The 12439-nt window shown below is 39.0% G+C and overlaps 1 protein-coding gene across 4 annotated transcripts in view; it reads right to left on the reverse strand.

Annotated features, from left to right (window-relative positions):
- The window catches only part of si:ch211-51h4.2, a 66584-nt gene that overhangs the window by 15572 nt on the left and 38573 nt on the right, over positions 1 to 12439 (reverse strand). For all 4 annotated transcript variants that reach the window (XR_006843497.1, XR_006843498.1, XM_046390543.1 and 1 more), the window contains exon 12: positions 5600 to 5749. Coding sequence is in view for 2 of the 4 variants with exons in the window: in XM_046390543.1 (XP_046246499.1) it covers positions 5600 to 5749 (150 nt within the window). In the remaining 2 variants the exon portion in view is untranslated. The remainder of the gene's footprint in view (positions 1 to 5599; positions 5750 to 12439) is intronic.

Below are 12439 nucleotides of genomic sequence, written 5' to 3' on the forward strand. Positions count from 1 at the left end.
GGGGCTATTCTTCAGGGGTTGGGCTCGGCCCCTTACTTGAAATCTTAATGTTTCAGCAAACCAAGACATTTTGGACAATGCTATGCTTCCAACTTTGTGTCAACAGTTTGGTGAAGGCCCTTTTCTGTTCCAGCATGACTGTCCCCCAGTGCACAAAGCAAAGTCCATAAAAACATGGCTGGAAGAGCCCTGACTTCAACCTCACATCCCCCACATGGGATAAAACGGAACGTAGATTGCAAGCCAGGCCTTTTGGTCCAACATCAGTGTGTGACCTCACAAATCCTCTACGGCATGAATGTGCAAAAATTCCCACAGAAACACTCCAAAATCTTGTGGAAAGCCTTTCCAGATGAGTGGAAGCTGTTATAACTCAAAAGCAGTCGATGTATTTAGAATGCACTGTCATTAAAGTGTGGAGGTCAGGTGTCCCTGTACTTTTGTCTATATAGTGTACATTGACTTTTCGCCCATGGTAATGGTTAATCTCCAGATCCACTTGCCATGAACTGACATGGAAGTTGTTAGATATTCACAGGCAGAAACACAGAGAGAGAAACTAGGTGGGCAAGCCATGAAGCAGTTTGCAGAGGAGGTGGACCATTAAGTTGAATATAAATGTTGAAATAAGCAAAAAACATGACTACATTACATACATTACATAAATGAATGTAATTCTTTCAATTTCAATAAAATTCTAGTGTTGTAAAGTAATGTTGAAGGGCCAAGAACATATATATTTAACTGGGCTTCAAATGGCAAGTTAATGTTAAAAACTATTTTCTTTTACATTTCTAGGTAGCAGTCGATCAAAAGATAACGAATCAACATCTGTACACATACTCAAAATGTGAAAAAAATTACATCTACTATTGTTTACTGAACTCTGTAAAACACAACACTTCCCTCTGAGTGAGTGTGTATATAGGTGTGTAAAGCAATGGTGGAAAGTGAATGTTATTGTATTTCATATAGCATAAAATGAGAAATGGCTTCATGATCCTATATAGATGGGAGTTGAATCAGAAACATTCCAGCAACATCTTTCACTCCCTCCTCTGTTGCCATAGTGTTTTTTTTTAAACTCTGAGTTGTGACATGCTGAGTCACAGCAGGAGGATCAGAGAGACTAATTAAAAGGAAAGGCAACGGCAAAGACACAGCCCTGTGTGCCTGATTTTTGGTGTTTCAAATCGCCAAAGCTAATAAGCTTAATACAGTCAGGGAAGAGCTTTTGTCGCTGGCTTTGATGAAATGCTGTGAGAGGAGAAAAGCTTCAGAAATGATAGCTAGTGTTCTGCTTTCAGATACAAATTGGAAATGAATTGAAAATTGGACCGGAAAAACTGGAGGAAAAAGTCCATAAGAGCAGTGAGTGTTAGTATTCCAACTTTGTGATAGCACGTGTATGTCAAAACGTGCACAGTCACTGCCTTTTGCAGTCCACCTTGAGTGTGAGGAAACTGAGAACTGACAGATGGGACAAAGAAGGCAGTCATCAGCAGGTTATATAAAAAACTTGATAACTAAAGAGTTTTCAGAGGACACATTGTGTGGGTTTATGTGGTAACAGAGCAGCTGCGATGATGAAGAGACTGGATATATCACACTGGTGGAGCAGTTAGCAACTGAAACTTCACTAAAACCCGCCTCCTTTAGTTAAGCTTAGTAATATTTCGAAATATTGAGTCCTTTATTTCAGGCAGAAGTTGACAAAAGCCTGAAACTGCTGCTGACAGACTTTATTAGCTGCAGCTTGCTTGTTAACTATTAACAAATTGAGTTTGTTAAAAACCCTGTCTCCGGATGACTATTGATGATTTGAAAGAAAACAAGAAAAGAATGAAAAAAAAAAGGTCCTAAATACACATATGCAACTAGGGCTTTGTAATAATGCAAACAATGATCTGAGTCTAAAGCCTACAGCAAAGTAGTATCTTCATCAGTTGATCATCAATGCAGAGGACAGTTAAACTAACACTGGTTAAAAGTTAGCAAATAGTCAATTAAGATGATCAAAGCAGGAGCAGTTGATCTCAGCAGTTTATCGAAATATGCACAGAAAACAGGCTAGGAAGTCTACCACCTGTTGCTGTACTTTGATGGCAGGCGGCTGTCCTGAGGCATCACACCTCAGACTGCGCTTGCTGCCAGGTCGCCACAAATGACACGTGTATCAGTGTGAATGCCCTGAATTAAACCATGCAATTGTCCTCACCCATCCTAATGAACAAGGACAAGGTCACAGATCTCACATGAGCGTGTGATGCTTCATGATAATTTTTGGCTGTAAACAGTGGAAACCAATACATCCATGTTCATTATGAATGCTGACATTTATAGTTTCACTCAAAGAAATACCATCTTGTTTTGATGACCTAGGTGGATTATTATTTGTTTTAGGTTGATTGCAGGGGGAGAGAGATATTGACTGTTAGAAAGTTCAGTTAGACTGAATTTTAATGAGAGAGATAGTGACGCACTGCACTGTCACTTCATCAGCTTGTCTCAGAAACAAACGGAAAAAGGTCTACTTGAACTGTGACTGCATCTGCATTCTTCACAGCTGGAAACTGAAGTGATTCTGGTGAAGCCGTTTTAAATGTGTTTATAAATTGATACCTGCTGTGCCCAAACAATACCTAGGGTTAGCGGTAGCCTACAATATCAGATAGATTTTTCAGGCTAGCTTTTTGGCCATCATCTGCTACTGAACAACTTCTGTACCATGGTGTGTGTGTGTCTGGGCGGGTATAAAATGGCCTGTTTATTGGTCCAGATTTGACACATGATAACACCCTAATAAACACTGTCTTTTCTATTACTTTAAATGTTAATTTTAATAATTAGAAATACAAGCTCATAAAATATAAGTTGTCCTAGTCACTTAGGATGGGTCCACCCATAACGCCATGCCTGGAGCTAATGTGTTATTAAAGGAATGAATATAAATATTTACAAACCGCAACTCTACTGTCACATAAGTCAGCCTAAGTGTAAGTCTAATGGACTGTCAACTGTTACTTCCACGTCACTTAGAAAACAAGGACATTTATTTTTTCAGAGTGAAATTAAACCATTTAGGTTACTATTTGTTTTGTTTCTCCAGTATTGTATCACTGAGCACCTGTGGTTCCCTATGAACTGTTACATTTCTGAATAATAAATTTCATTGATTTTAGGTGTATTTTCTATAATGCCTAAAATCCTCACAATCAAAAATTTAATTATTAACTAACTAAAACAAATTCTTAATTTTTGAATTATACTAAAATGATAATTATACATTCACAAGCCACTTGTGAAAGTGTACAATAAAACAGCTTATTTTCACTGAATTTTATCCAGTACAGTGACTATCTTGGGTTTTCAGCTTTGAAATGTTCTGTTCATACATGTAGTACCAGATCTACACATACTTTGATAAACAAGGATTCTGAACAGTCTTGACAACAGCCCAACATAGCTTATCAAAGATCATTTAGATAATTTTTATATCTTTTATATCTGGAGTAACACTCACCAAGGATCCCAAGTGTTTAGAAAACTGCAAAGTGTCTAAGAGCTAACTGTTGTTTCTGATCCCAGAACACACGAGGCACTTTTAACTTTGCTATTACCTAACACGGCTTTAAATGCACACAGCTTCTCTAGAAACGCAGCGGATGAGGGAAACAAGGTTAGTGGATTGGGATTTGAAGCTGTGTAACAGCAATGTCCTCCTAACAGATGCTTTTAACAAACAATTTATAAAAATCCACCAGGGGGCAATGTTGGTCTATTGAAGCCACATCTCTGCCAAGCAGGGAGAGGAGAGCACCTGTCACTGAGGTTGTCTTAGCCATGTGGGTCACAGGAACTCTGCTTTTTAAAGAGATGAACAATGAGTGGTGATCGGTAGGGGGGAAAGAATAACACAGAAATAAAAATTCATGCCAAGAAATCAGAATGAAAAATGGTTGTTCTGCAAATCAGTGGAATGAAGGAGGATTTAATGGAAAGGGGAGGTCTGAGCCAGGAAGCTATTACAATTCAAAGATGCTTTGAAATAATTACATATTCAGTACAAGAGCTGTTAATTGTGCACATTCACACAATTCTCTGAGGATGTATCATCACAATCACTTTTGGGCGTCAGCGGAATAGCATACTGTACAATTTTGATGACAAAAAGCTAACTTAGTCTCAGAAAGGACGATCTAGTGCTGTTTTATGAGCACAGAATGGAGGTGGATGGTGTAATGGTGGAAAAAGGGCTCAGTGCTTGCCAAATTATTTCAGGAATTAAGTGGTGTCAATATCAATGTTATTTGGCGGTATGTCAGTCCACCTCAGATAACAGAGGACAGTTTGGAATAGTTGCTTTAATAAGCTGCCGTTCTGTGTTTTTAGGTGTGGACGTTAAACACATCACTATCCATAACTACAGAATGGATAGTCACATACATACACTAAAATTGGGTCTGCTTCTGGATCCTTCATAACAATCTTAAACTCCAAAACAAATGAGTAGGTAGCCTTCGAGTCAAGATCTTTTACTTGACTACAGGTTTCAAGGTCAAGAATTATCTGTTAAATGGCGGTGGACTGTGTATGGATTTTTCAGTGGCCAATGGTGATATCAAAACAAGGAAAACCAAGTATAATCCCAATAACTTCTGTACATTGCTATGTAATACACATAGTTAAGTTAGCCACTGACATGGTGAAGTCATATACTGGGTGATGACCATGCATTATGGTTGACAACTCCACAACAAGCAAGTGAGTGGACCTTGAGTTAAGTTTGTCTGTAAAATGGTTTTTACAAGGTCAAAAATAAACTGTCAATTATAATTTCAATCCGGCAGTTAAATAGTTTTAATGTTTCAGCGCTAATGGCAGAGGTCGCTCAATGAGTTCTGAGGATGTTCTGAAGATTTTCTATAAAGGAAAAAGCTTTATAGCACAACCCAAGGTCAAGGAACGGCTTGTTCTCATCAACCACGGAGCGAGCTCTGGAGCATTTACTCCTTTATTTGGTTCATAATTACATAAATGATAATTACAAAGCCCTTTGAACATCTGCACTAAATAACTGCACTGAAACATTTTCAGTAAAATCTTGACCTTCAGTCAAAAATTGTAGAGGGACTCTTTTGAGTAAGTAAAAATGTAATTCAAACTGACTTAGGCAAACAAGGAGATATGGAAAGCAGTTATGATAACTGGTCCGATGCTCTAATGGAAGAAGTTGAAATTAGGGAAATTTTGCAATTTCCCATCATAATTAATGAACTATTCTATTAATCTATCTCACAGACAGGTCAATCATGCTTAGCTAGAGTTAAACGCACTGGAATCACATGTTTTGGGCTCATCTAAGACAAGCTGCTGCTTAGAAGCGGCAAATTTTGGTTCATATTGCGTCTGTAACATAAACATTAATGAACCAACTATAAAAAATGTCCACTCCATGGCAGACTACAAAAAGCCTGACCTTACCGACAGAGAATGTGTTTAAGCAATAGCAACTGTTAGGCCACAGTAGTATGTATGTGACCGAGCGACTTTTGGTTAGAATGAAAGGCACAGGAGAGCATTCAGGGTAAAGACTTACTCTTCTAGTGAGATGTTGGAGTACAGCAGAGGGGAGATGGAGGAATGAGGAGCAGACGGACTGCTGGAGTCAGGCTGAGCTGTCATCTCAGCTGCCATCTGCCTCTCTGGTAACGACGTCTGGGGGACAATTTCCAGCACTGCCCAGCACCTGAAACACACATGCAAGCACCCAAATAAAGTTATTATGATCACATGAGCAAAAGCATGCTATCCACTGGAGCACACTTAGTGTACGTTATGTGACTGTCAATACTACAGCAACTAATCATTTTTACAACAAATGCACATTTCACTAACTTATAGGTCAAATAAAATTAATACACTGATCACATTTGCAATGATTAAAATGCTTTACCTGACTATTACAAAGCATTTTAACTTTTAACATTTTAAACACTTACTGTCTAATCTTGTCCAGTCAAAAAGAACTATTGGTGTCTATCAGTGTTATACATTCTAGAAAATATTTGCCTTTCAACGCCAATACGATCTTGAAAGAAAAGAAAACATTCTGGTGTTTGTGGCCTACCTGTATGGCAAAAATGGCAGACAAGGTGCAGCCAAAATTTCTCAATACAGATATGCTAGCTTGACAGCTCTATGCACTAACAACAACCATGCGCAATGTTTATGTTCACCATATAGATATTGTTTTCATTAATCATATCATCAACTCGCCATCAAACTCTGTAGAAGCATGATAACAACCCAACAATTTAAAACAGGTGTGTTGGAACATGGAAACAAAAATGGAGGGAGGTTGTTTTGGAAAAACCTCCTCAAAAACTAGCAGTCCCTTAATGAGACTAATCCTTGTAAATTATTTATATAAACACACAAAATGTAGCTTCTGCCACTAAGGGGGTCTCCCTAATAAAACAAAAGACCTAAGTAGAGGGGGATCATGGGAGTTGTTGTCTGCATTGTTAAACAACCACCATCGCTGGTGAATATCTGACATGACTAGGGCAGAAATGTTCACAGATGGGGAAATATTTTAAAGTTTTATTCACGTTATATTTAGTTTCGCTCACCTACTCCCGTCCTCAGTCACTGACTGTCTCATGATGTGGTGATAGGTGAACAAATGAAAAGCGCCGTTACCTTGAATAAAATTATGCATTTTACAACTCAACTCAGCAGAACATACAAGGTCCAGTCAATTTTAGACATTTTAATGTGGAAATGTGCCATGTTATATCATTAACTCTAAGTACTTAATTAGAATTAACACTAAGTAATGTATGTACGTTATTTATGTATTATCTATTAATTTGTTTCTCACAGTAAGAGGAGCTAAAATGTATAAGCAAAAGTTTAGTCTGGGGTGATTTCAGTTTTACCAGGGTACCATTTTTCATTCTGAGACTACACAACTATGGAGATATGACAGTCTTACTTCCAAGGCTGGTTTCACTTCTTCCCTTTTTGAGAGACCTCCAAGCCTCCAAGCTTGATATGGAAACAGAGACTTACTGCCCTTAAAGTCTTACAATGACACATTCATGAATTAATTACAAATTTATCACCAAAACCGAGCCACACTAAGCTGAAATGAAGCATGGCCTTAGCTCTGGCAGAGCACTGAATCACAAAGCATGCTCAATCTGGAAGATGTAGACACTGACAAATGACTTTAGAAACTAAAAATGACTTCATTCTTAACATTAACACAGTTGCAGCTGCTTATCCTGTTTTCACCCACCTGCTGGGCAACAATGTTAGTTGTGTTGATAATTTACTCCCCCCAACACTTCACTTGGCTGCATTTGACAATGGCATCCATTTCCTTGTGTTGTCTGTGTGGTATGTCAGTGTTGTGTCTACTGTACAGTCCTAGAGACTTAATGTGGTCCCTGCTAATTTCTTTGCTGTTGAATTCCTTAAGGTATACTATGCAATATTTTCCTCAACATAATAATAATAATAATGGAAAATCCACAAAAATAACCTTAACAATCATCACTTATGACCAAATAGAAGCATGTGACAGTGTCTGTGTCTGCAGAGACCCTGTCGTCTGCCTGTATTTTCTTATTTTCTTAGTATTTTGTTGCGTTCAGAACATTTCTGGATGTTTCCTCAACGATAGATAGAAAGATACACACACAATCACACACAGAGTACAATGTGCAGTGAAATTCCTTCTGTCCCTGCTATCAAAAAATAAAATGAGTAAAATTAAACATCCGTCCATCCATTTTTTATATCGCCTATCCCAGCCGACTACAGGCGAGAGGCGGGGTTCACCCTGGACTGGTCGCCAGTCAATTGCAGGGCCAACACACAAAGACAGACAACCACACACTCTCACACTCACACCTAGGGGCAACGTAGAGTAGCCAATTAAGCTAATGTGCATGTTTTTGGTATTGTGGGAGGAAGCCGGAGTACCCGGAGAAAACCCACGCAGGCACAGGGAGAACATGCAAACTCCACATAGAATGGCCCAGACCGGGATTTGAACCTGGAACCCTCTTGCTATGAGGTGACAGTGCTAACCACTGCACCACCGTGCCGCCCTAAAATTAAAGAGATTAAAAAAATAGAAATGTTAAACCTAAAAATGTACAGTATTTACATCTAGAAATGAGTAAGACCAGTTTATTGTTGAGTCTGACTGAACACTTAACTAACATTAAGTGAAGTTGTTTCCTTAGATGCTGGGTACTATTTTATCTGTTATAGCTTGTTTTTACTGTCCTTATGACATATGCTTCAGATTCAGGGCCGTTTTAATCGTGCAAGAACAATGACCAGTGCAAAGTGGTAGATATTGAGTGAACAGTGTCGGCATTTGCAAGTAGTGTGCCTGCTATATGGGTTCACGTGCATGAGGATAAAGAGCAAAAGGGCTAGGTTAAGTGGAATATATAGTAGACTGCAGGGTGCGCTGATCAATAAATACACTCCCAGCCAGTCACATCACTGCTCTCACAGCTCTGAAACAGCTGAGCCAATCACTGTGATTTATGATGACAGCAGCTCACCAAATGGAAAGATGATTCATCTTGGAGCTCATATTGTTGTCTGGAAGGTGTAGAGAGGCACGATGTGAACACAGAAGCACAAATCTGCAGCCAGAGGCAGATGGTGTGGTTTTGTACAATGGTGAGAGAAATAAATAATAAACAATGTCGGTGATGCTGTTTATATGACTGCATCCATTCCATGATATTTTACTTTAATTCTACTGTATCTGTCATAATAAAGAGTCGCATTGTACTGCATTACATTTCAAGAATAAAACACGTAACTAAAATGAAAGGTGGATTAATAAATTCTGTTAATCTGATGTTTCTTTCATAAGCAAGCATAACAAAGTAATAACCGACCCATCCGATGTGTGTGTTGAAGTGTGTCCTGTTACCTTGTAGCGGACTGGTGTCATTTGCACGATATAATCGAGGTGAAGAGATAAAAACCAAGCAATACAAAAAAAAACAACAATCAATTTGACACAACATTGAAGAATCCTTTACAAAAATATCTATTTTTCATGTAAATAATCCCCTGAGAAATCATTACATTTGCATCAATACTGAAGTGAGAAAAATGGGCTTATTTTCAAGCAAACTTCACCATTTGATGCACACAGTGCCTTTGTGAATGACCTGCATGAAATGAAACTAGTGCTAGTATCTTCTGCTTTTTTTGCTGAAATATATATATAAAATCTGATGTCTGCTACAACTTCAGTCATTATGACTTCTGTCCATCTGCAGAGTGCCTGCTGCACATAAAAAGGAAACTTAACTGAGCTTAGCGGGTTTGCTATGTTAGATGTGTGCTAACAAGCCACTTTATGGGAAAATCAATGTGGCAAGCAAGGTAACATTTATGCTGTCAAGTTACTCTAATTTTCCCCTTATACAGTGTAACCTTTAAATTAGGTGTCAATCTGAAAACAGCTTTTTCCCCCAACATTTGATTTGAGCAGTTGGGACTTTCAATTGGTTGGTAATTTCAATTCAAAATATTGAACAGTATAATAACTGTTAGCACTACTATTGAACTAAATGTTGGATATAATATAAAATCTGAATTTGAATATAAAAACTTGATGTACTTAAATGAATACTGTTATGTCAACACGCCAGAGGACTCTTAATGTTACGTCTCTATCCTTCACACAGGTGAGAAATTTTGCTGCCTCTAAACTTCTCTGGTGTCCAGAATGATCTAGCAAGTGTAAAGTGTATCTGCTGAGGGTGCAAACTGAATTGGAAATTCCCCTTTACTAAGTGTCACATGTGCCACTGATCAGAAGAAGTAATTGTAACCCGACTCAGCAAACACTGCAGAGACAGTTTCATATGGGAAGATCTTGTGGTACGATAAAAAAAAAAAGACTAAACGAATTAGTCTTGTGCTGCATCGTGTACACAATGACAGATTTATTTAAGTTTTGGCTATCTCATTTAAGATGCTCACGCTGATTACTCAAAGGATGGCACATCACAGGCTTTAACAATATAAATGAGACTACAGTATACTGACAACTGCTAGGTCAAATGTGTTATTATTATCAGCTGATGGGAGACAATCTCGGCTGACCTGCAGTCCCAGTCAGGCCTCCAACAGGGACTGGAGTGTCAAAGTGTTTAAGGCTGGTGGAAATCAGCCTGATAATCCTTTAGGGTACAGCTAGTCTTTCAAGATTTTCTAAAAAGAAAAGCAGGAGACTGGGGAAACAGGATGAATCACAACCTCTTTGTTTGAAACCATAGGCCGTAAAGTTAGGCTGCAGGGAGAGACAGAGAGAGTGAGAGCAAGTCATGGACAAGTACATTTTCTCCTCTCTCTGCAGCACCGGCTGTTGGTCTCTTTGAATCGGCAGTGCAGAGTTCAGCTCTGAGAGATTTATCCATTCATTTGTTGTGGCTACGCTCGAATGCACCCAACAACACACCATTTCTATTTTATTCTACTAGTCTTTCACTCTGCTGGGTGGCTCAACAGAATTATGTTCCAGACGATAATTATCAATCAAAATTATGGTCTAAAAAATGGAGGCAGAGGAAATTGCTTACCAGGATGTCAAGCAGGAACAGGACCCAAAAAAGAAGTAGTGTGATGAGAGAGAGAGAGGTGAGAGACAACAAAGCAAGAGAGGGGATTTGCATTTGTGCAGTGTAAGCCATGATGATTTCAGTCAACTTACAGTGACAAACTATGCCCGGCTTAAAGCCTTTTGAGGGACAAATAGCGTCAGTTCAAATGCAGTACATAAACTTTTTAGCTCAGTTATTCCATTATGGTTTTGAGCTATTAGATAATATGAAATGTTTATAAACTCTGGCAGTCTACAAAAAGGGAGCCAGGGGAAAGATGTGTGATATAAAGAAAGCAGTAAGTTCTTCCGCTGAATGACTGAATGCTTTCTTTTTTATTAGGGGTAAAAAGAGTCTACTTCAGAAAACATTGTATTCCTCTAGGTTTGGGGCTACAGTTTACCCACATCTTGTTACACCTATGTGGAGTTATCACAAGTGAAACATGGGTTATTAGGATTTTCTGTAAAGACAAGTGGATTGATTAAAACAGAGGTGTGTCGCTCCATCAAATGTGAGACAGGACATTAGGCCATACAATGGTCCAAAATGGTTAATGACACTTAATTCATGTTACTCTCATTTGAATTTCATATAGTCTAAACAACTCTGCTGGGCTGAACCTCGCGTCCTTACAAATCTACAAACTGAAAATATTTGAGGTCAGGGGATGGTTAATGTTTGTGAACACACACACCTCATGGCTAAAGTGTTTATTGCTGTCACAAATGTCTATGTCTAAAACCCAACCTTGGTGAGATGAACAAGACTAAGACTGTCACAATGCCAGGATGTTAAACTTTGATACTACTATTTAAAAAAAATACTCAATACCTACTTCAATATCACCGGAAAAAGAAAAAGAAGGCAATGCAAATGTGTATACATATATACATATACACACACACATTTGGGGTATAAAGAAAACTGTCAACTGCGGCCCCTGTCCTGGCATCGATTTTAGGGGAGATGAGGTCTCAAATACTGTACTTCATTTGAAGCATAATGACTCTTTAATGTACGCTTTGTCATCCAACCGGAGTCAAAAAATATGAGCCCCATAAAAGGGGGTGTGCACTAAATACTGCATCCACAGAATTTTAGTGGCTTGTGAAGTGGCAGGGTAGCAGAATTAGTGGGCTCTGCAATAACAGAAATGCAATCATCATACATATTCCCTGTTGTATTACACACAGGCTGTGACCCCTACAATATAAACTCAAGGAAGAGCCTATGAATTACATGGACGGGTATGTACATAAGAAGAGTGAACCTTAAGCTAGTATTGGGTCTGTCGTCGGGTCTGCTTTGTTGCCTTCAGGGACAGAGCATCCCCCACCAGTCTCCTCATTGGGAAGGAGAGGAGTACTGTGTAGCAGATGAAATTTGTCCTTCTGGGAAGCTAAAAGAACCTTTCTCACTCCAACAACAGCCTGTCAGAAATGGTTGTCCAGCCAGTAAGGTTGTGGCTTTGCTCACTTCTCCTTCAGCTGCTTGACTATCTTGGAAGTTTCAGACAAAGACACACAGGGGAAAGAGTTCCCTTTAACACCTTTTTGGTACAACACTGGAGGGTAACAATCAATGCCCAGTCAAACTTGTGGAAATCCAACCAGAGCTGAAGTTGTGACTCACTCCATGACTGTGAGGTTACTCAACCTGAGAGCTGCACATCAACCATCCATCCATTTTCTATATCGCTTATCCATCAGGGCTGGAGCCTATCCCAGCTGACTACAGGCCAGAGGTGGGGTACATCCTGGACTGGTCACCAGTCAGTCGCA

The sequence above is a fragment of the Scatophagus argus genome, chromosome 6 (assembly GCF_020382885.2).
Source record: "Scatophagus argus isolate fScaArg1 chromosome 6, fScaArg1.pri, whole genome shotgun sequence".
NCBI classification, from domain to species: Eukaryota; Metazoa; Chordata; class Actinopteri; family Scatophagidae; genus Scatophagus; species Scatophagus argus.